Source organism: Chlamydotis macqueenii, chromosome 11 (genome assembly GCF_036417535.1).
Source record: "Chlamydotis macqueenii isolate bChlMac1 chromosome 11, bChlMac1.mat, whole genome shotgun sequence".
In the NCBI taxonomy this organism is placed as follows: domain Eukaryota; kingdom Metazoa; phylum Chordata; class Aves; order Otidiformes; family Otididae; genus Chlamydotis; species Chlamydotis macqueenii.
This window is the reverse complement of record NC_141566.1, coordinates 960,443-982,641: the sequence shown is the minus strand read 5'-3', so window position 1 is coordinate 982,641 and position 22,199 is coordinate 960,443. Positions and strand designations below refer to the sequence as shown.

The window sequence follows — 22,199 nt, the reverse complement described above, 5'->3', positions numbered from 1 at the left end:
CCCCCAGGCACCCCCGAGCCCCTGGCCGAGCAAGGAGGATGGGCAGGCCCAGCCTTCAGCCTCTTCCCCGGGGAGCAGCAGTGCTTCATGCTCACTCCGGCATTTCCGCCAACAGTGGCAGGAATGTGGCGGCCGCAGGAACAATGCCGGCACCTTGCACCGGTCCCCTCGCTGACGGGGCTGGGAGCAGCTGCCGGGCACGGCCCTGCTCTCAAGGAGCCGGCAGGAAGCAGATGGAGATGACACCGGTGGCCGTTTCCTGCAGCAGGACGCGCAGGCTTTCTCCGCTGCTGCTCCAGGAGCCGAGCCAGCGGGGCTGGAGGGACCCGGGGTCCACGGGTGTCACTGCTCGGGCCCACACAAGCCCCGTGCCACACGCCGGCGCTGGCAGCCCACTGCGCCCGCTCGCCGGGCCAGTTCCCCCGGCTGCAGCGTGGCGCGTGCCAGGCCACTCCGCGGAATGGGCAACCGGTGCCAGACCCGCCGCCGTTGTCCCCTGGCCCTGCCCGGCACGCTGTTGGTGGCGGGCGAGCCCCAGGAAGGGCTCAGCTGCCTCTGGAAGGCTCCAGCTGCCGAGCCAGCGTGCAGAGCCCCGGGCAGGGAGGACGGCGGAGCCAAGCCGCAGCTCTGCATCACAGGATGCTGCGGCCCGGCAGCTACGTGAGGGAAGGCAGGCTCGGTGCGAGCGCCTGGTGCAGCCCCGCAAAACCTTGCACAACGGAGGTTTATTTGGAACGAACAATTTCCCAATAAATTATGTAATTTAAAAATTTTAAAGAAAAGGAAAAAAATAAGAGCCACAAGGTAGGGGACCCCCGGCAGCCCAGCCGGCGCACGGGGACCACGGAGCTCCACGGACCCCAGGGGCTGAGCACAGGCACTGGCGGGGGCTCTGGGACTGCAGCCCCCCACCCCGCGTCTCTCAGCTGAGGCCATGCAGCCCCCGGCCCATGCAGGCAGGACTCTGCTTAGTGTTTTGGGGGACAGGCCTCCCTCCTGCCGCCCCTCGCGGTGCCCCCTCCCCACAGCTGTGTGACCTTTGCACTATGGGCCCCTCCCTCAGCACGACACCCCCACACACCCTCCAACCACTCCTCCGGACCTTGCGGCGCATTTCTGGCTCATTCCCACTGCCCCAAACCTCCGCCCAGCCCGTACCTGCTGGGAGCACAGCAGGGAGGAAGGGAAGGACAGCACCCAACGCCACCCTGGCCACCCAGCCCCGGTCCTACCCCCGCGCAGGGCTGGGAGGGAGAGGAGCTGCGTCCTGCGCCGTGCCACAGACGTGTCCCAGGACGCTGGGGCACAGGTGAAGGGAGAGCGGAGCAAGGCCCAGGGACAGTGGCAGAGGCCAGGAGTGCGGGGACAGGACCGTGTGCCAGAGCTGCACACTCCAGCAGGGAGGGGAGAGGAGAACACCCCGCTGAAAGAGGCCAAATGTCCAGGTACGCCTCCGGGGACAGCCACAGGGACAGCACAGCGACGGGGCACGAGGGCTGGCGGGGTCTGCTGCGCGGCAGAGCGTGACATGCGCCCGAGCCAGTCCGGGGCAGAGCTGGGCTCTCACCAGTCCCGTCAGCACATGCCAGCACGTACGCGCAGCCACACAGCGCCAGCCAACCGCGCCGCGGCCTTCCGAGAGCACCGGCAGCCTCCACCCTTCCCTGCAACAGCGCCAGGGAGACGGGGCTGAAACTGAGAGAAGCGTGACTCGGGGAACCGGCGACGCTGCTGCGGGATGGGCGGGCCGCTGGCACAGTGCTCGGGTATCGGCAGATGCACCCAGCTCCCAGGGAGAAAGCAGGAGGTTCCTGTGTCGGATGGCAGTGCAATGAGTGCGCAGGTCCTCTGCAGCGCAGGGCAGAGCGGTGGGAAGGAGAGGGGAACACGTCCCTTCCTACTGTAAACACGGCCCCTGCCGTAGCTTAGAGCCTTTTACCCTTCTGGAGCTGCCAGAGGCCCGGCCTCCGCGCAAGGCTGGCGGCACGGGCCGCAGCTTTGGCACGCGGGCGGGAGTCACTCCTCATCCCCGGCAAGCAGGAAGCTGTAGAGGAAGTTGATGGCACGCTGGCGGTCCTGCTGGGTCTGCTTTGCCATCAGGTTGGGTGGAGGGCGCAGGAGCAGGCTGGAGAACAAGGCGGCTGCGGAGGTAGCAGAATCGGTTACCGGCCAGGAACGGAGGCCTTGCAGGGCGCCGGGAGGGGGTTATGTTTTGGCGAGGGCAGCAGGAGCCGAGCGGAGAAACGCCACACTTACCGATCATGGCGACAGTGACGTTGTTTTCTTCTGAGTATTTGAGCAGCTCTCGGAGGAACGACATCAGGTACCGAAACACGCTGCGATGGCAGCGAGGCAGCTGAAAAATCACCTGCAAAGCAAACAGCCAGGAAGCTCTCCCAGCTCGCACGGCCGCAGCCTGGGCTGCCGAGGCACGCTGGACTCCAGGTGGGCTGCACGGCAGCAGCACGAGGACCAGGACAAGGGGATTCCTGACAACAGTACCAAAAACGTGCCCCAAAACTTCTTCCTCTGCCCAAGGACACGTTTGGCCTTGCCTGTTGCCCCACCAGCTATTTTTAAGAGCCACTCAAGCCATAGTCCTTAAGGAAAGCACAGGAACCGAAGCTCTGAGCAAGCGCTTAAGCCCTCGAGACCAGCGGAGGCTCTTCCACTCCTCGGGGCACCTCACTGCGAAGAATTTCCAAGCGCCTGCTCCCAAAGCCCCTCGCCAGCTCACAGGAAGGGAGCAGGACCCAGCAAGCCCCAGCCCCCAGCTCGCAGCAGCGGGGAGAGCAGCCCTGAGCCCGCAGCAAGCAGACGGAGACAGAAGCAGCACCGTACCTGTCGGCACAGCCGGCTGCTGTGCGACCAGTCGAGGCACCGCTGATACAGCTCGTAGCAGATCACCGGCTCTGGCAGCGCCTCCAGGAAGATGAGGAGTGCTTCAGCCACAGAGTGGTTACTGCCCGCTGGACCGGGGGAATCAAGGGGCAGGCACGTGGAGCAAGTGGACCACCTCCCTCCCGAGGCTGCCCCACCTCTACCCCACAGAAGTCCGTGCTCCGTTAGCCCCTTCTCCAGATCGTGCTCCCCAGGGTCCACCCTCACCAGCCCTCGCGCTTGGCACAGCCTTAAGGAGCTTCCAGAGCCCTGGCCCTGTGGCTCCTTTACCCAGCACGCGCTCAGCTTCCAGAGGTTATCTTTGGGGGGAGAGCAGGGAGCCAGCCCCCAGGAGGGACACTGCCAGCGACAGGTTGCAGAGCAGCTCTCCTGAGAGGGGGCTCTCCCAGCAGAGCCCAGGTCCAGCAGGCTCCGGGGAAAGTCAGGCGCAGCAAGGATACGGATTGTCTCGGGGATGCTGGTGTCCAGGCAGTCAATGATCTGCTCCAACTCTTCCTGCATGCCGGGTGTCTGGAACAGGTCCTCCTGCCAAAAACAGCACAGAGATGGACAAAGACACCTTCCTCAGAAAGGCTGGGACACGCAGTGACAGCGACGTGAAAGCGGCACCCCCAGCCAGTGCCTCAAGCACAGGGGAAGAGCCCCGCCCTACAAACACCAAACTGGAGTCGATCTCCAGCTGCTGGCCATGAATCAGGTCGCCAAGCCCTCCAGAGCCTCCCAGCCTGGCAGAGGCCCTCTCCCTCACCTGGTGGCAGCCGTGCTTGAACAAATGGTCCACCAAGAGCCAGATCTCCTTCGGCACCTGCAGCGGCGTCTCACTGCCATCCTCGCTGTCCAGGGAGCCCATCTGCAGCACGGACTTCTCCTGGTGGCAAAGAGCACACAAGGTTTCAGGCAAACCTCTGGAAGGGCCTTGGTCAGGAAAGCCATGTCTGCCCTCCGGGCTCCAAACAAGCCCGGTTTTGTAAAGTTTTTTTCCCCGTTTTCCGAAGGAGAGGTGCTGAACACAGACTACCGACAACACTGCCACGTTTCCCCGCTTACTCAGGCAAAGCAGCTGACGAGCTCAACTGCTCAGAAATCTCCACCACACCAACCTTTAGCGGGATCAATTCTATGATTCTATGATTCTTTTTTGCTTGATGTCACTCTCACTTTGCGATCGCTCACGTTCCCGTGCGCTCAGGAGGAAGCCTGCACAGCTCTCCTGAAGCACATCCAGCAAAGCACCCGGAGACCGGCACAAGCAGGACCACAACCCAAGCACACAAGCAGAGAGGAGGGCCGCAAGCCAAGGGCAAAGCGCTTCATTTCGCCCGTCCGCTGAGGTGCCGACTGTGACCGCTGTCCCCTGCGGCACACACGCTCGCAGCCAGCGGGGGCTCAGTTCGGCTTCCCGGGGTGCACCCAGGGGCACCGCGGGCTGGCACGAGCAACAGCCACGCTTGCCGGGCAGCAAGGGACGGCTCTGCTTTGCCCCGCACACCGCAGGACTGTACCCAGCCAGACCCACCTCTGCCTCGCCCGGCCGAGCACCCGGGGAAGGCTGGGCTGCAGCGTGTCGGGCGAGCGCGTTGCGGCTTTCCTCTGCGGGGGCAAGGGTGAGAGCTGCGGACCCCCGCCGGGCCCAGCCCCTCAGAGCAGAGAAGGGCCGGTCCTGCGCAGGGCGCAGGAGGAGGAGGAGGAGGAGGAGGAGGAGGATGTGGGCTGGCCCTTCGGGTTCCCCGGAGCAGCGGCGGGCGCCGAGCGCCCTCTTCCGCCGCGTGCGGGGAAGGGACCGCACACCGCGCCCTCCGCGGGAAGATGCTCTGCCAAGGGATGCTTCCGCAAGGCAGGCACCGCTCCTGCCTTCCCGGGGCCAGAAAGGAGCCCGGGAGCTCCACCTGGTTCACCCCCCCAGCTCAGTCCCTCTCGGAGCGGGGACACCCACCGCCTCTCCTGTTTGGCCCCGTCCCTGCGCTGACGGCCCGGAGAGGGACAGGTCACCCAGCCCGGGACGCCTGCGCAGAGCCAGCCCAAACAAGTGACCAGCCATCTGAAGTGGCACAGCGAGCACAGGAACAACGCTGCCACACACACCCCCCAGCCCTCCGAGTGACACATTTCACTCGCCTGGCCCCCAGGGCAGAGCAGAAGTGAAGAGAACAGCAGCAATCCTGCTCACCGGGGGCTGCGGGGGCCGGCAGCCCGAGCCCTGCCGCTGGAGGAGGCACAGAAACATCTGCCTCCTCCGCGAGGCCCTCCCTCGGCCTCCGTAGGGACACCCCACGATGGGAAGAGCCAAAGCCTTCTGTTTTCTAATTCAGCACTCGCCCCACACATCTGAAGAGGGTGCTGTGGTGAGTCCCACCTTATGTGCACAGTTAGAGCTAATTCAGGTATGTCAACAGTTGCCAAATCCTTCAGGAAATATCTATCATTGCTGCTAGGATCAGGAGAATTTTGTTTTTTTTCCCCAAAGCAAATTTGGTGAGCTTTAAGCAGCTCAGTTGGGCTGGTCCGTCTTGGCTACGGGGTCACTTTGTGCTCCAGCACGTTCTCATCCCGTCCACAGCTGCGCTAAGAGGCTTTGCTGGAACAAGCGCTCCCTCTGCACCCACCTCCCCTTCCCTCTTTGGCAGAAAACAAGGGGAAAACTCTTGTTCTTTACAAACAAGACATTGAGAAGCAGACTTCCCCAGCAATTGCTTGCAGTTACCTTTTCTAAGAAGCTGTCTTCTCCCTGAGAGCAGTGGGAAAGAGAGAAGAGGAAAAAGTATCGTTAAGAGAGAGAACAAACTCTCAGATTAAGCAGAAACCTACTTTGCATTACAAGAACCACTAAATGCCAGGTCCTTCACATATTTTGCTGACATGGCAGAAGTTAAACGTGTGGCGAGAGATTTGCCTGCCAATTAGCAAAAATCCTGCTCACATGATGCACAGCCTCGTCAGGATTTCTACAAACTCCTCAAAGGGGCCTTGCAGCATCACTGCTCGCTGTCCAGCAAATGGCCAGGCCACAGGCAGGGGAGAGGTGTCCGCCAGGAAGAAGTTCCCCTTCCTGCATCTTCCTGGTCAGGAATAAATATCCCTGTATTATTTCAGCCATCTTGCCTCGTGAGCAGGCCAGAGAGAAAATGTTCACCAGGCTAAATCTGTATTTCTGAGCGTGTGGCAGCTGTGGAGCTAACAGGCCCCCTAAGCAGCTTTGCGTACAGTCAGGGAAATGAGCGTTTGTGCTCAAAAGCCCAGGCTGCTGTCTGTCTCGACCTAATAGCATTAACACTGCACGGAGGAGCACGCCAAAGCCCCTCCGGGCTGCACGTCCAATCCCCCCGGCGATCCTCAAACACGGCGTCCGCTTACCAGCGCGGTGCAGGCTGCCGGCGTAAGACACTGTTTAGTGGAGACTGCAGGAGGAAAGAGAAGCAGGTTGCCCAGGCTGAGTTTTGGCAGATCGACCTTTCAAGGTGGGAATAACCGAAACGCATTCCAGGGCTGAGTTGGAAACAGAGCCGCAGCCACCACGGCGCAGGGCATGCCTGGGAGGGAGCAGCATGTCGGGCTCCCCCGTGATTTCTGCAGCGCCTGCTTCCTTTGGGGGCTCACTGAGTTTTAACGCAGCCACAACAGACTGGCCTCTCGCAGAGAACAGCTTGCTCTGAACACGAGCTGGCGCAGGTTCTTCTTCCGAGGCACAGGGGGAGGGACGCAGTCACAGGTTTGGGAAGCCAGATAGCCCCGCTGTGCAGGAGAGGGGCTCGTTTCATAACTGGGTGAGTCATCTCTATGGTCTCACCACCACCTACCTGACTGCCTGCCCTGCTGTCACCTCTCTTCCTGTACTGTTCAGCACAATCAGCTCCGTGAGACCAACCTGCTCCTGACAAAGATTCTTCAAGAGGCTTCTGAAAGCCTACAGTAGGATCCCAAGAAAAAGTAGGATAAGACACTAATACTAAAATCCCAAAGGTGAGATTCTCAAGGAGAACTAGGAGAGCCATTTTCAAGGAAGCTCCCACCTACACTTTGCTGTTCTGCATCAAACTGCCGCCCAGACCCTTGCTGACCTGCATTCTCACTCCCGATGCAGCGAATGACAAGCCCTAACACTACAGAAGTGCAGGAGGGAAAGCGATTCTTAATACACAAACACACTGCCTCCCTCGCACGCAGTCTAATCCTCAGCTAAACACGCGTAACCAGACCAAAATGCTTCGGGGCTGCAGAGCGGTTAGCACGCGCACCACTCTCCCTTACAGAAAGTGCTCAGCTTGTCCTGTCTCCAGGAATTTCTCAACTCACTGGCACGGTCAAACCCAAAGCACTTAAAATAGCTCTAACGTGACAGCAGCTTTATCATCTAAGTGACTAAATTTTGCTTCGGGCCATTATACATCGTACTCCTTGAGTTTGCTCAGCGTGTTCCAGTGGAAGTACTGCAGTCACACCGACCTCACTCACACAAGAGACCACTCCTTCGCTGCAGATACCGGGACAGGGTGCTCTTCTCTGACTGTTTTGCTTCCTGTACTTCTGTATGTTTCACTGAATAACAGAAGGAGGAAACCTATAGGTAAAGGAAGCAGAAGCAGCCTCAAAGTACTCTTAGAGAAGTAACAGTGTGTGTCTCTGGGGGCAGAAGCTGAGTCCAGGCCCAAGTTCCTGTCTATCAAGCAAGAAGCAGTGCTGAGCACGCAGCAGGAAAAAGCGGGTGGAAAAGCCACCAAGACTGATGACACGCTGCAGACAAAGTTCAACACATTTCTAGAACAAGACTGACTTCCGGTTGAATCCTGAAAAGCATGAGGAGCCTGAGGCCTGGATGAGCTGCTTGAATCGAGGAGCCAAATGCCGTACCTCGCCACCGGGATTCTGCTTAGCCTGACCTTGTGATTACAAAGTCAAAATCCTTGCACAGAAACGGTCTTGCTGTACGTTCAGAGCCTGTGAGAAAGGCAGACAGCCACAACAAAAGGTGGGAACTGGAAGGGTCAGCAAGAGGCATGGGGCAACTGCTCAAGGGAAGAGCAAGATGTAAGCAGATGGGAGTGGAAGCTGTCAAATCTGCAGATGTGAAAAAGCAGAAGCTCACTGGACAAAAATGCATGTAAGGCTGAGACTGCAAGGTGTGAGAAGAGAGAAAGGGTATCACGTCAGAGAGACTAAAAGAATTGGGCTAATCTGCCAAGTGAACAGAAAAGGAATGCCTTTCCTGGGTACAAGCGTGGGTAAACAAACTAAAACTCAGGAACTGCCAAACCTCACCAAAGCAAGGCCAGGAAAGGCCATCGGAAGAGAGGAATGAACGCAGGCTGAAAACAGGAACGAAGCTCCCCAAAATGAGGCCTGACCTCTGAAACAGCCTTGAGACAGCAAAAAGATGAAAGGCGACTGGGGCACAATTGCATCCCCTCATGCACACACAAGTGCCTTCCGCAGGATCAATACTGATGCGAGGGGCCGGTGAAGCCTGGGGAGAGGAACAGTTATCTCTGCACCGCAGAACAGCTTGGTCACTGCAGGCGGCGTGAGAGGAACCGGCCAGAGAGGCTGCGAGACTGCTGAGCGGTACTCATCAGTACACCCAGCAGCATCAGTCCTTTCTTCGGTCCTCCTGCTTCGGTTGCTCCTTCCCCTGAGCAGTGCGAATGCCACAAACGTCCAGAAGGAAAAGGATCCTGGAGCCCTCGTCACCTCGGAGGAGAGCATTTCAGTCATGCCTCTTACGACACACCAGTGCCACCCAGCTGAGCCCGCCAGCACCAGCACGACAGTAACAAAACTGTCATGGGATCTTTTTGTCCCACCAAACAATCTTTAGAACCTACTCAGAAATAGGGGATAAAGTACAGGCTGTTAAAAACCATTGGTTGTGGAAGAGGGAAATAATAAAAGAGCACCTCAAGCTCTGGAAAAGTACATCAGCTCAGAGCCACAACAGCTGAGCCAAGCTGAAGGCATCACTCCCGTTTTTAGAAGTAAACAGAAGGGATATGCTCTCTCCCTGTTAAGAGAGCTGCTCCAGAATGCTGCCACTCACCAGGTCAATGAGTTTGGTGACTGGAACTTCTCGGATCGGCCGTCTCATTCGGCATAAGGCCTCCAGGGAGGTGCCAAAGCAGCTGGGCAGGTAGGTCCCACTGATGGTAAGGAAATAGTCCTTCCCTCGGTCCAAGTGGAGGACAAGAATATCTTCAATTTTATCCTCGCCAGAGTTCAGAAGGGTTACTGAGTCCTTACTGACGTACACATCCAGGGAGATGTCCGTGCTCTCATCTGCAACAGACAGGAGCTCTCAAGAACACGCAGACACTCTCCAAAAGGGATGACAAGGACAAACATACAGTGGCAGGGACAACGGCCACAAAACTGAGATGACAAACAGACAAGGATGATAGCAAGAAAGGTGAGACACAGGCAAGATGGGAAGGACTGAACGGAGATGGGGTGGCGGTCTACAACAGTAGACACTGTAGAAACCGTGGAAAAACTCACCTGGCTCCAGGTAACCTTCACATGGCTCGGCTCGAAGCCATGGCTTACAGTAGTGGCTATCGTTGAGCTTTGGGATGAAGGAGAAGTGACAGGTGACCTGCCCGTTATTGGTGATCTGGAACTTCTGCTTCTGCAGCTGACGGAACTTCACATTCTCAAACTCAAACTGCAGAGCAAAGAGAAAACACAGATCACGTTAGTGGCCACAATGGTACACACAGCGAGGCACCCAGGCTCTGCAGCGGCAACCCATGCCTGAGGAATGCCCACACAACGCAGAACTCCTGACAGAAGGCCTGCCGAGAAGGCAAGACATCTCTTCTAATCCAATTCCTGATCATAAGATAATGGATGAAGTTCAGTTTCCTATAATCCAGCTTACTGAATCAAAGTCTTTAAAAGTAGTTCTAGCACTTCTAAGGCTGCTGCGCTTGGGAAGTGGACAGTGATTCAGGTTTTGTCCTCACCTCTCTCCTGCTGAGCTCCAGCGAAGGAAGGAAGTCATTCTCCATTCTGTCCATTATACGAACGATGTCTTCAAACAACTTCCGATACTTCTGCTCATCCACAACCTTTACCTGCAGAAGATCAGAAAACATTCAGCAAAGTTTCTGACTAGCCTCACAGGAAGTCATGAGTAAATTACAGAAGTGAAGTATTTCTCTAAGCACTTGCTACGCGCAGCTGAAAGGCTAAGAGAATTTGCACGCATGGGTACACCTCCAAGCTGCACGTGAAACTTTACGCATATTTTACCCCTGCAGATGCTCCCAGGGTCTTTCTGGCTGCTGATCACACTACTGGGAGGTTACTGGGGGCATCTCTGTGGGACAGCATTGCCATCCCGCAGCATTACTCATGATGCTTCAGAGAAAGAGGAGAAAGGCTCTCCTTTAAGGAGACCTGAGCTACCTAGGGAGCAGCAGGTAGCAAAAATGGACACGGACTGGCTCTAGGAAAACCAAATCTGCTGCCAGCCATTCACCACGAAAGAAATCCAGATGGGAACCAGTGACACACTCTCTTAGCACATCAGAGGCAACACTGCAACAGCAGCTACAACAGCAGGGATGTCCCTGCTCCTTGCAGGGGTGTTGGACTAGATGACCTTTGAAGGTCCCTTCCAACCCTAACCATTCTATGATTCTATGATTCTACTTACAGGTTTGTGCTGTCTCCTTGCGGAGGAGAGAAAACCGCAGCTCTCCCACTCCAGCAGCAGGTACTGTGGGTTATACCCAGAAGGCAAGCAGCAGCACCGCTGAAGCAGTCCACGGGAACGCCTTTCCATTTACTGCATGACCACCCCTGCTCAGGTAAACCCCAGCGATCGCTTGCGTTGCTGTGGCCTAGCGCCGTCCCTGTGCTACGGAGGTAAGCTGCACTGCACACGAAGGCCACGGCTGCCGAGTTGCCTGCTGAGCAGAGGCTGGCATGGCTGTCAAACAGCAGCACGATTACACAGCGGACACACCTTATTTTTATTTACTCTGTCCTGTTGCAACAGCATGAGCAGAGGTGCCCTGACTGCATAGCCAGCTCCCGAAGGAATGCGTGACAATAACATGATCCTACCCCAGCGTATAAAAATAGTTACCCCGATGCGGAAAAGCGCGCTGACTGGCTTGTGGTCACTGGTCTTCAGGTCCATATGACTGCAATACCGGAGCTGATTTATGTTCCCTCCTCTCCAAAGGATCCGATCACACCATGCTGGCACACGACACTTCCCACTACAAAGAAAAACAGGTTACCAGGGAAATCCAACAATCCTAATAAACCATCCAAGCTGTTCCTCTTCCCAGCCCGGCAGCTCTCCGCCCCCACCATCAATGACTGCATCAGCAGTGATGGGATGAACTCCTATCACTTCCCTCAACTTGAACGCTATGTTATTTCTTCTGCTCTCTTCCCCTTTCCCTATACAGCAGCTAAAATTCCCATCCTTCCCAGCACCAGGAAACAAAATAACCCCAAACAAGACTGTTTCCACAGCCTGAAGCCATGTGCGCTGTGACCCAAGCTCCACTAGTTTCTTTTGCTGACAGATCTTTCTGCCCGCTACAGTCTGATCCATCGCTTATTGTTTCCGCTACGGAAAGTCTACTCAGCTATTACTATTGTGTTGTGAAGTCTGGATCCTGGGTTATCCTTCTCCAGATTAACTACTGTGCTGATTCATAAACACGGGCAGAGTAAAATCCAATTGCTCTATGGTTTGAAACTCCTTCCTGGGAGTTTCTCCATTTTGAGCATGCTTCTGCAGCAGATGCACAAATGTCTGCGGGAGACACCAGGCAGAGAGGAGCAAGCAGGAACCACTGCTGCTGCCGCAGCACAGCCACCCCTGCGGGTGTGCGGGTCAGGGGACAGGATGACTCAGAGAAAACATTTCCTTATCTCTTCAACTGCTTTTATACTGCTTGTCTGTCCCTGGCAGCAGAAAAACCCTCCAGTGCACGGTCACCTGCGAGTTCACGCTTTACCTGCCTTCACCTACTGGAATCAGGAGCGACTGAGGTTTAAGGTCAAAGTATACACGGTCTGCTTGTTTCAGAAAGTAGAGGAAACAAAGGAGCACAAACTTGTCTGTGCACTCCAGCCATCACCGTAACACTGAGAGGTATTTCCAGCTTGAGGAAGCAGGAAATCAAGTTCTGTGAGAAAGTGCTTTTTATGTCATAAACATGTCCATTGGCAGGCAATTTACCTGGAGTCCCAGCGATCTGTTTTAGAGTCATATTTATATGTGGGGATGAATTTTATCTCTCCCTCAGTGAAATCTGCAAATGCTTTCTTCTGAGCACGCTGAATATTCAGCTAAAGCAGAAAAAGAACACTTTGAAAAAAAACAAACACCCCAAACCAACAACCCCGCCAGCCCCCCCGCCGCACACGCAGCAGTGTCAGAGAGCAGATCTACGGGCAGAGGACGGCAGCCTTTGGCCGCGGGGTTCACCAGCCATTCCCCAGGCTGCCTCGCAGACCTTACACCCTTAACAAAGGTACAAATTCAACACACCAGTGGAACATTTTCAAAACAGACTGAATACAAACTGGCACAGCGCTGCTTACCAGACCGTGTAGACAGCACAAAACAATAGTTAAGGGAAATATTAATTGCTCCACTTGTGCTAAATGCCTTCTTTAGTTTTCAGGCTTAAGCATCACCATCATTAACATCTCACTGCCAATCATTTTAGCAAAAGTCTCCAGGAGTGCGCTTGGCTGACAACCTGATGCTACTTTCCTTTCTTATTTACTCTTCTGAAAAATTTCCTAGTTGTTTTCCTCACAAAATCTAAGCTACAGTGGTTTTCTGCATGAAGCTCTGCAGTAGAGCAGAAACGAGCTGCAAAAGAAAATCAATCAGATTTACTGTTAAATTGTGTGTCAGGGAGGATATTAAACTATTTCTGTTCATGTTTCACAGGCACAATCCTTCATTGTAAAGGCACCTGGTGCTGTCTCGGTTTCCAATGTGCTGCAAAGAAATGCTGAGTGGAGGAGACCAGAGCACACAATTTGGGTCAGACTGGCTGAGCAGAGAGCCTCGGCTACGAGCGCTGCTCTCCAGATCAATACCTCTTCCAGAACACCCATTACAGCAGCTTTTGTTGCTCCTGCAAATCCCTGTGTTCTAGCTTGTAGTTTGTATGTCAGCGAGAACTCTTCCAGTGAGATGCAAAGACGCTTCTATGGTAATTGCCCAGGTCGTCCAGTTAACCCCAGTATAACGTACGACCCATTTTTGTTTAGGGGGCTGATGTTACCAGGACACCCGGAGCTCTGTCTAGGGTCTAGCATCTATTTCTATAGACACTTATCGCAGAGCATCTGCCAGCTTCTTCTGAGCACAGCACATCTTACACCAAGAAGCCCTCACAAGCACAGAGCAAACAAGAGCGGAGTTCACTGACCTGGTCGTATGTCAGCAGCTTCTGAAGCTCGTTCTTACTGATAAGACTCTTCACTTCACTGGCATCAGGGAGACAAAGCCTGTAGTTCAAGTCTCCTAGCCAGATGACAACACTGAAAACAAACGTGGAAAAGAAGAGTGAACAGTTAGTATGGCAGGCCATACGGGGAAGAAGGGGCACAGGAGAACAGGGGGTTGGCTGCTGGTGTTTAAGGTTGAGACACGTGGAAGACAAAAGGAGACATGAAAGATGAGTCTGGCAGCAGAAGTTCCTAGTGGCGGCTGATACTCCAGGACTAAGTCCATCTCCGTTGGAATCCCACATGGAGCGAAGACTTAGTTTAATAGGAGGTGCTTGAGTTTGCCTCAGTCTGAAAAAAGCCCGAGAACATCACTGACTCTCTAATGAGGTGAAACCAGCGTATCTCACCAAGCTTCATAACCCCTCAAGCTACACAAAACCCATCCACTGTTCAGGCTCTCGTGTACAGAAGAGGGCAGTGACAGAGCTCGTTAAGCAGAGCCTGCTTGTCAACCAGTCAGGCAGCCTGACGCGCAGGTATCTGCGTGCTCATACCTCGTGTGATACCATCGTTTTACCAGTTTGTTTTCCACCGCCTGCCTTTCAACCACATCAGGCCACTACGGTATCATCTACCTAGCAAAGACTGGCTGCTGCAGAACTGGCAAAAGCAGAGTTAGGTTCCTGTCGAGTTTATCACCTCCAGAACGTTACTGTCCTGTCTCATGCACCAGGCATACCTCATCAGCACCTGCTCTTTGCTCGCCTCTGGGCTTTCAAACAGACCTACAGCCCTCTCATGACCAGCAGCTAAAGAAACAGTTGCGGAATTCACTCTTTACTCCATAAAGGTTTCATTTAAAGATTAAAACCTAAAGCCCTCTCTAATATCAAAGCTCTTCCTGTTTATAGTCAAACCTCACAATTTCCATTAGTGGATTATCAAGGATAATCTAATATTTGAAGTTTTTTCTGTACTAATCCACTCTACATTTTATTTTCAGTTTTTAAATGTTCTAAATGTTAACTACAAGAGTATTAATCATTTGTATCAGGTTTAAGAAAATTTAATTTATATGCTTTGTTGTACACACGTTTGGGTTTGACTTGGATTATTCAGCACCACTGTCACCTCATTAAAAAAAAAAAAAAAAAAAAGAAAAAAGTATTGCCTGTGTATCATCCAAGTCATTTAAAAAGAAGCTGAAACAGCAATCGTAGTCACTTGTAACTCAAAAAGCCTACATAGCATAGCGTCTGCCCATCCTGCTGTCCCTTTCCTTCCCCTCTCACACTCCATTTGCTATCACAAAAGCTCCCTCAGTTTCTTCAGGCCCTGGAATGCTCAGCCACTGACTGAGGGCCGGTGCCTGCAGAAGCGGAACTATCCTAAAGGACACGCAAGGAAAGGGCCGTTACAGACAGGCTGCACGAGTCACCGCAGCGAGAAGGTGACCACGTCGTCTGACTGCAGGAGCTCTAGCACAGCAGAAGCCTTGGCGTTTCCTAAGTCAGAAAACGCATCTGCAAAATCTCCTTTGCTGTGGCTCTGACTTGATTTGGATGATTCAACACCACTTCAAAACGGAAACCAGCAAAATAAGCTTACTCGTGTTTCGTGATGTTGAGCTGAGGTAGACTATCATCGGGGGTTACAAAACTCATCCGAGCACAGATATCCTTGTAATCCTGATTGCGCCGCTCGAAGTCCTCCACATGCGCGGCCAGGTGGGAATTGACAACGCAGAAGGTGGTGTTGTGGAACACGAACCGCACCGCCACACCGCCCTTGTTGCCCTGGGAAGAGCAGGTATCAGTGGTCATTAGGGAAGGCGGCAGGTGAGGCGCCAGGGAGGAGACAGGGAGGCACAGACAGGTGACCAAAACCAGACTGTGCCATTCCTTGCATGGACAGACGAAGTTACAAACCGGCCTCGGTGACTCACCATCTTTCCCATGATTCCCGTGCCCACAGATTCCGTCATGATCTCTCTGATATTGCTCAGCTGATCCTTCCTAGCAAATATGAGCAGCATCATCCCAACCAGACGGACCATTTGCACCTGCAAAAATAAAAGGGATCCTGAGTTCCCAGAAAGGCAGGGATTTGCCTGCTCCACCTGAGCTCCGGCTCTTTGTGCTCAATCCCCGTTGGCAGCACCGCCCAAAGGACCTCCTGGCCCAAAGCAAGGTTCCCCAGGAGCCATCAGCTGTGCTGAGCTCACTACATTCCCCACTCTGGCGCTTCCCTACAAACAGGGCTGCCTTGCGAGGTAACAGAAACTCAATAAACACGTAGCAGATCTGTTTGTGAAGTCTCAGCCTTTTACACTGAGTTGTGCCCTCATCAGCAAAACACCCAAGGAAGATGCTGAGCGCTCTAGTTAGGCACGTCGCAGAGAGCTGCTGGCTACGGCTGCTGCCGAGGGCTGCAGGTTCAGCTGGGAGTCGGCGCTCACCTTTGCTTACACAGAACCACAGCGGAGCCAGCAACACGTGCCAGAGGGGAACGGACAGAAAAGTTCTCATTTCCCGAGACAAACGTGCCTGGCACGTGAGATATCAAAAGGCAGCCGTCTCCAAGCTATATGGACTGTCTGTGTTTCAGAACACACTTGTTCTCCAATGCAAAGTCTCCTTCTGGAGGGAAGAGGTTCTCCTCCACTGCAGAGCTCAGCCCAGCGGTGTTAACACAGCGCTGATGTGCACTGTCCCAGCAGGCATCTCAGGTCTGCCGCTGATTCTTCTGCACACGCTAAGCCAACGCACTTCCCAGTCCATGACCTCCCTGCGCCTTCAGAACAGCGGGGTCACAACTTCGAAAGCCAGCAACAAGGCCTAATCTTCTTGAGCACAGTCTACGCGCTCACTTTAGAGCATAAAAACGTTAAGATGCGCTGGGATTAAGCCTGCGTAGTGAGGGAAGAAGCTGAGATCAGAGAATTCAACTGGAAGAGCCCAAGCACTCAGTCCATCCTGCAGGAGTGGAATTTGCACGCAACCACAAGCCTTATCTACGGTTTCAGTCACTTCCCCCTGCCTGCAGCCATATCCTGTTCTCTCCCTTTCACAAGCATAGGAGAAATTCACCTAAAATTCAAGTAAAGCAAAGGGACAGGAACACGAGCCTCTCTGCCGCAAAAGTCATGACCCTGGCTCCCTCTCGGTGAATCTCAGCTCAGTAAGGTGCTCCGTTTTCCTGCCGCGGTCACCTGTAACACGTGTCACCAAGCTGAACTCAAAGCAAGCAGGGCAGGGGTGTGACAGTCAACACATGGATTAAGGAGGAAGGGGAAACTAGTTACTGTATTTAAGGCTGGTACCTACGGCAGAGATAAAACACAACAGCCTGCTCTGAACCAGCCAGAATAAAGTCCTGCCGCCACAAGTGAAGCGATTCTGTCCCAGAGCAGTGGCCTCTGGAAGATTTCTCCTCAAAGACTCTCCAATTCCTTCAAGAAAAAGCTATTCATTTAATTTGCCAGCTCAAGACACACCTTGTTTTTCTAGCACAAGGGTGAGAGGGTAACACAGATACAGAATTTGAACCCGCTGCTATGATTCTACTGAGCATGCTACTTCCCCGACACCTACCTTGTATTTTATAGTTATTTTGATCCACGTCGTCATAAATTTATACCTCAAAGTATAATATCCCCCTGCAGCTCTGGGGTAGAAATAGACTCTCCAGATTTAATTCGCATACTTGCAGAGATACACATGTGCCAAGTACACAGCCTTTGTTTCTCCAGTCACCGCTCCTTGGGTCAGGTGAGGAATGGGGAGCCCCGTTTCTCTTTTCCGTCTGACTCCGTGACAAGACTCCGCAACGCTGAACAGAACTCACTTTCTTATACTTAGCCTGAGGGTGCAGGGACTTCTCCACAGCAGCCAGCCATTCCTGCTCCTTTGCAGAGTCAAAGTAGAAAAAGGCCTCTGTGCTAAGGTCCAGCTCCTGGAACCTAAAAAACCAAGCCAGCTTAGCACATCCCACCTCTCCTACAGATCACCCTCTTTCTATGGGAAGGTTCAACGGGAAACCTCTAGCAACAGCTCTTCTGGGAAGAGGCGCCCCTCATTCCCACTTGCTAAATAAAGCAGCAGAATTTCACCACAGTGCCCCTGAGACCCTGCTGCAATGTGGTCCAGCAGCCAGCTCTCTGAGAAGTATTTCTTTAGGCAGAGGACAAACAGAGCGCTCCGTGGACGCATCTAGGAAAATCTATTTTGTTACGTCATGCCAGCTTCATTTAACCTGATAGCCTGCCTCATCCAAATGGCTTTCCCCTCAGACAGCTCTTCTGAGACACAGCTCAGCTTTGTGCAACCTCTGAGAACACGACAGGACCTTAAAACAAATCCAGCCCACCAGTATCCGAGCAAGAGCAACAAGAAACTGTAAATAAATAGGCGGTCACTGCTGCTCACCCGATGCAGTAGAAGTCCGGAGGCTCTGTGTCACACACCAGCCAGGGTTCCAAGCTGCTGTCTGGAGACTGCCCGTTTACATTCCACGTTCCCACAAAAAATCTACAACACAAAAGCAGCTGAACTGTTAGAAAACGCAGTAAGGACCGCATCAGCCCAGTCTCTCCAGCGCAGGCACAGCAGCACACAGGCTGGGAGCAGACACGCCAACTGTCCACGCGCGGGGCCATGCCAGCTGCGGGGTAACTGAAAACTCTTCCAGGCTTGGCTCATCTTCAGTGGCACTCATCTCGGGGATTCTACAGAATGCTACAAAACTAAAGACACTTCACCGGGGCCAGCGAACACATGGCCCTTTTAACATCGTGTCACGTGGGGCAACAGCAGGACAGTGTGCTGGGACAGCTTCATTATCCCCCTTCTGCCCAGCTGATCAGTCTCACTTGAGGGCCAAGAGATCTGCACACACAGGGGAAAAGATGCAAAGGGAGAAGCTGCACTGCGGGCTCTTATTGACTCTGAGTTTGCACTGATCCTCATCAGCCACCCAAGCCACCAGATTTCAAACCTGGGCTAGATCTGAGCTCACAGAAGAGATTAAAGAGCTTCACCTCCAGGCACACCACTCCTCAGCCGCAGCTCTGACCTGAAGTTGTGCAGGTTGACATATGCCTTCTCTCTCTTAGCAAGCACATGTTTGATGAGGCCTTCTCTCTGTCCTGACTGCGTGCTGGGCAAAAACATTTTGCGCATAGTGTTGGTCACCTTTGGCTGGTCTCTGGATGTACCTTCTCTCTCCCGGTGAAATCTAGGAAGGAAGCAAGAGCAGAATTAAAACTGGTTCTGCTGTCTAGGAAGAGAAGGGAAAAAGGGAACAGATTCACCGTGCTACTTACTGCCTATTCTGAGGCACAGGAGGAGGTGGGGGTTCCCGGCGAGATCCTGTCTGGTGGTTTTGCACATTTCTTTTCTCTTCTAGGCTTAGAGTGTTGAAGTCATCCTCAAACTCCAGAGGTCCTATAGTAGAAAAACAAGCACAGTGCCCTGAGAAACAATTTAAAACAGCTCAGATCAAGAAGGAAAAAAAATATAACTCCATAGAAAGTGAAAAAGCAATATATCAACTCTGATGAGTGCGGGAATGAGAGAGAGGAGCACTAACCACAAGTCAAGGCAGGAGGGAGCTGAAAATGCACAAACCAAGGCACTAGGCAGAAGGCAGCAGTCAAGAAGGAATGAATGGTCCACAGCAACAGAATCCAAGGACCAAGATGTTTTATATTGTGCAGGGCAATGTGAAGTGAGGAAACGGGGCAGAGGCCAGACTACTGAGTGCAGGGTACGACCCAGCTCCCTGCCCCCACGGTCCCCATCACCCTGTGGACCACAGAGCATACAAAGGTAGCAGCCAGTTCAATACCCGAGGAAGAGGCCTGCGATAGACCTGGAAGGTTCTTCTCCACCTGATGCCAGCTGGCTGAGTCCTTTGGTTCACGAAGAGAAGCTTTCAGGTGGGCTGGAAGAAAAAAAAAAAAAATCAGCCCTGTTAGAAACTGCTGTCAGTCAGAGGATTTCACAAACACAGCAATAGCTCTGCTTACCTTCCTGTATGCTCTGCACTTCTGAAAGGAATCCTAAGCAACGCTCCTCATCAGGGATTTCAAAGAGCCGCTCTGCAGTCTCGTCACCTTGTATCCGGACCTTACAGCCTGCTTCAGGCACAAACAAAGACTCGCAGGGTCACTCAAGGCTGGTTCTCAGACATTATACCCGGAGAGTGACCAGGCTTTCTAGCTATCCCTTGAGCTCCCCAATGAAAGCCAACTTCCAGCTACTGTTTCCAATGGAAATCTGCACCTAAGCTCATCTCCCCGCACTTCTGAGACCCGCCCCCCCGCCTCCCTCGGGGTACCATCAGTCATGTCTTCCCGGTTTTAGGAATACTTCTCCCTACTGCGATCTTGCAGAGAAGAGCTCTAAAAGCAGTAAAAAAAAATTCCTTGAAAGGGAAAGCAAAACCAGTGACTAGACAGAGCGCTGAGAACACTGAAAAAGGCAGACAGTAACCTGGGCTAAGTACAGGTCAAACGGAAGGGAGGTGAGAACAGCTCAGTGTGACGCAGGGCCTTGAGAAAAGGTTTAAGAAGTTAAAGTCTGACCAATTGCCAATACTTCACTCCGGGCATTTAAGACCATGCCTGTCAGGACAACTGACTGTCTAAAAGAGCCAGACAACAACACTGGAGGAAATACAACCCCTGCTTGATCAAAAGAAAAACACGAAGTACGGAGGAAGGTTATGAAGTGGTAGGTAAAACATGCACGCGTTAGCGCCCAGTGGCAGCCTGTTTCCTGAAAGGAGCTTTCGCTGCACGACTGCAGGTGTGAAACTTACTGTTTGTAGCTATATCGATCAGCAGAGTTTCTTCTGCCTCTGGAAAAGAGAAAAACAGGGTCAAGAGAGTTCTCACTGAATGCTGCAGTAACCGAGTGCTCAAAAAAGCACCCTGCCTGCTGCCAGCCACAAAAGAGTCCTAACAAAGGAACAAAGTGTTTTAATTGACATCTGTACTATTGATAACAGTTCTAGGAGAAAAAAGGGTCACTCTGGTCAGCCATTTCCCACAGTCAAGGTGTCACAGGGGAGACTCCCAACATTCAGAGCTCTCGCGCCCCTGCATGGTTTGCCCCACATCAGTGTAGCTCCTCTGGGAAAGGGCAGCCTGACAATGAACCTCAGAGCTTGTCTACCCAGCAAAAAGGACGGGCAGAACCACACTGAATCACACAGAAGTCCCTAAGCCAGTCCAGGAACAGGTGCTTTTATTCCTGAACAAGCACGTGCCCCAGGGACATACACTGCTAGTCACGCTCTTCCAAGACAAGGCCTAAAGCTCCTTCCCATTCCACGAGTGGCTCTCCGGACCCGAGAGCTTGCCGGACCTCACAGAAGTTTTGATCTAAACACGCAGGAATCAGACTAAAGCTCCCAGCTCTTGCCATTATGGCGCAGACAGACAGACAGACATCAGCAGACACCAAACGTCAGCCGCTGCAGACAAGTGCTGAACATGCTGGCTCTGTACGACGCCAAGCCTGCCACCCGTCTGAGCAGCCAAGTTCCTCCCAGCCGCGTGCTGACATGGAAAGACTTCCCACTCGGATGAGGAGGAACCAGGATTCCAGAAACCGTGGGTTTTAGTTTCACGGGGAAGCACACAATCTACACGGGTGCTCAGGAGGCAGGTCGAGAAATGCCACAAAATCCGGGTTTTGCCGACCAACAGCAGTGCATTCCTGCCAGCGCAAGAGAGCCCGCTCCAGGAGTCAGTACCTTGCACGCATTTAAAGCGGCTGTTGATGGGAATGTAATCCGGATCAGAGTTTTCCTTCTCCTGTGACTGGATAACTATCCTAGAGACAGAAAAAAAGCCTTGTAAAGACACCTCCCTCCTCGTTTACAGACCAAGGTTAACACGAGAGCTGTGTTTGCAGAGAAACGCAGTGTTTGATTTTCATTGCTGCACGACAGGGACGGGAGAGGAGAAAGGGAACAAAGCTGGGAGCCACGCGGGATGCGAGCGCAAACACGGGAGCGTGCGGCCAGAAAGGCAGCGCGGCGCGGCTCTCCCCGCGGTGGGGCAGGCCCAGCCGGGGGCGGCGGCCCCGGCTCCCGGAGAGGCCCAGAGGCGCGGGGGGCCGAGCGGGACGCGCGGCCGGGAAGGCAGCTTCTCACCGCGCCGCGCCGGGTTCGGCCCCCGGCAGCTCCGCCGGTTCCCTCCGCGGCCAGCTCGGCGACCCGGGGGGCTCGGGGGTGGCGGAAGAGAAACGGGACACGGCGCCCGCGACCCCTCGGCCCCCGCAGCCGCAGCACCCGCACAAGCGGTCGGACCGGCCTGGGCGGCGGCGGCGGCTCCGCCGGGCAAACGACCGGAGCCGGGACGGGCCCGCACGGGACGGGGCCACCGCGGCCCCCCGCCCCCAGCCGCGGCCCGGCACTCACCCGTAGCGGCCGCTCCGCCGGCCCAGGCTGAGCACGCACGGCTCCCGCCGCCCGGCCCGCACCTCCGCGCCGGCAACGCTCTGCACCCGCAGCTAAGGAAACGGACGCTGCCGCCCGCTGCCCTCCCCGCGCCAGCCCCCCGCCCGCCCGGCCCCTCTCGCCCCCCGGCAGCTCCCGGCGGATACGAGGAGGCCCCAGGCCGCGGCCGGCGGCTCCATGGCGGCGCCTCCGTCTCCCGGCGACTCCGCGCTGATCCCCGGCGCGGGGCAGAGAGGCGCCCGCGGCCCCCGCGCTGCCCCCTGCCGGCAGGCGGACCGCGGCCGGAGGCGGGCCCGCGCTGGGAAAGGGGCGGGGCTCTGGGGCGGGGGTCCTCGCGTGGACTCGGCGGTCCGCGAGCCCGGCTGCGGGTCCGCCCCGCCCGCCTCCCGCCCCGCCCCGCCCGC

The 22,199-nt window shown here is 54.6% G+C and overlaps 1 protein-coding gene across 4 annotated transcripts; it reads right to left on the bottom strand.

Moving 5' to 3' along the window:
• Positions 1-710: 710 nt before the first annotated feature.
• OCRL (OCRL inositol polyphosphate-5-phosphatase) lies at positions 711-22,006 on the bottom strand. Of its 4 annotated transcripts, none has more exons than XM_086756191.1 (24): positions 21,942-22,006; positions 21,757-21,836; positions 21,088-21,167; positions 20,149-20,187; positions 19,355-19,465; positions 19,198-19,269; positions 18,650-18,770; positions 18,400-18,561; positions 17,754-17,855; positions 17,173-17,287; positions 15,272-15,388; positions 14,935-15,122; positions 13,305-13,416; positions 12,095-12,204; positions 10,982-11,117; positions 9,852-9,962; positions 9,385-9,550; positions 8,930-9,165; positions 5,603-5,626; positions 3,650-3,769; positions 3,342-3,426; positions 2,842-2,969; positions 2,257-2,368; positions 711-2,141 (listed from the first exon to the last, which is right to left on the bottom strand). In XM_086756191.1, the coding sequence occupies exons 1-24, from the start codon at positions 21,972-21,974 to the stop codon at positions 2,017-2,019; spliced, it is 2,685 nt and encodes an 894-aa protein (XP_086612317.1). In that variant the 5' UTR covers positions 21,975-22,006; the 3' UTR covers positions 711-2,016. The 4 variants fall into 4 exon arrangements, with proteins under 4 accessions (XP_086612317.1, XP_086612316.1, XP_086612319.1 ...); XM_086756190.1 differs by having other exon boundaries at positions 19,174-19,269; positions 19,355-19,462; XM_086756193.1 differs by having other exon boundaries at positions 19,174-19,269; positions 21,942-22,003.
• Between the last annotated feature and the right edge of the window lie 193 nt (positions 22,007-22,199).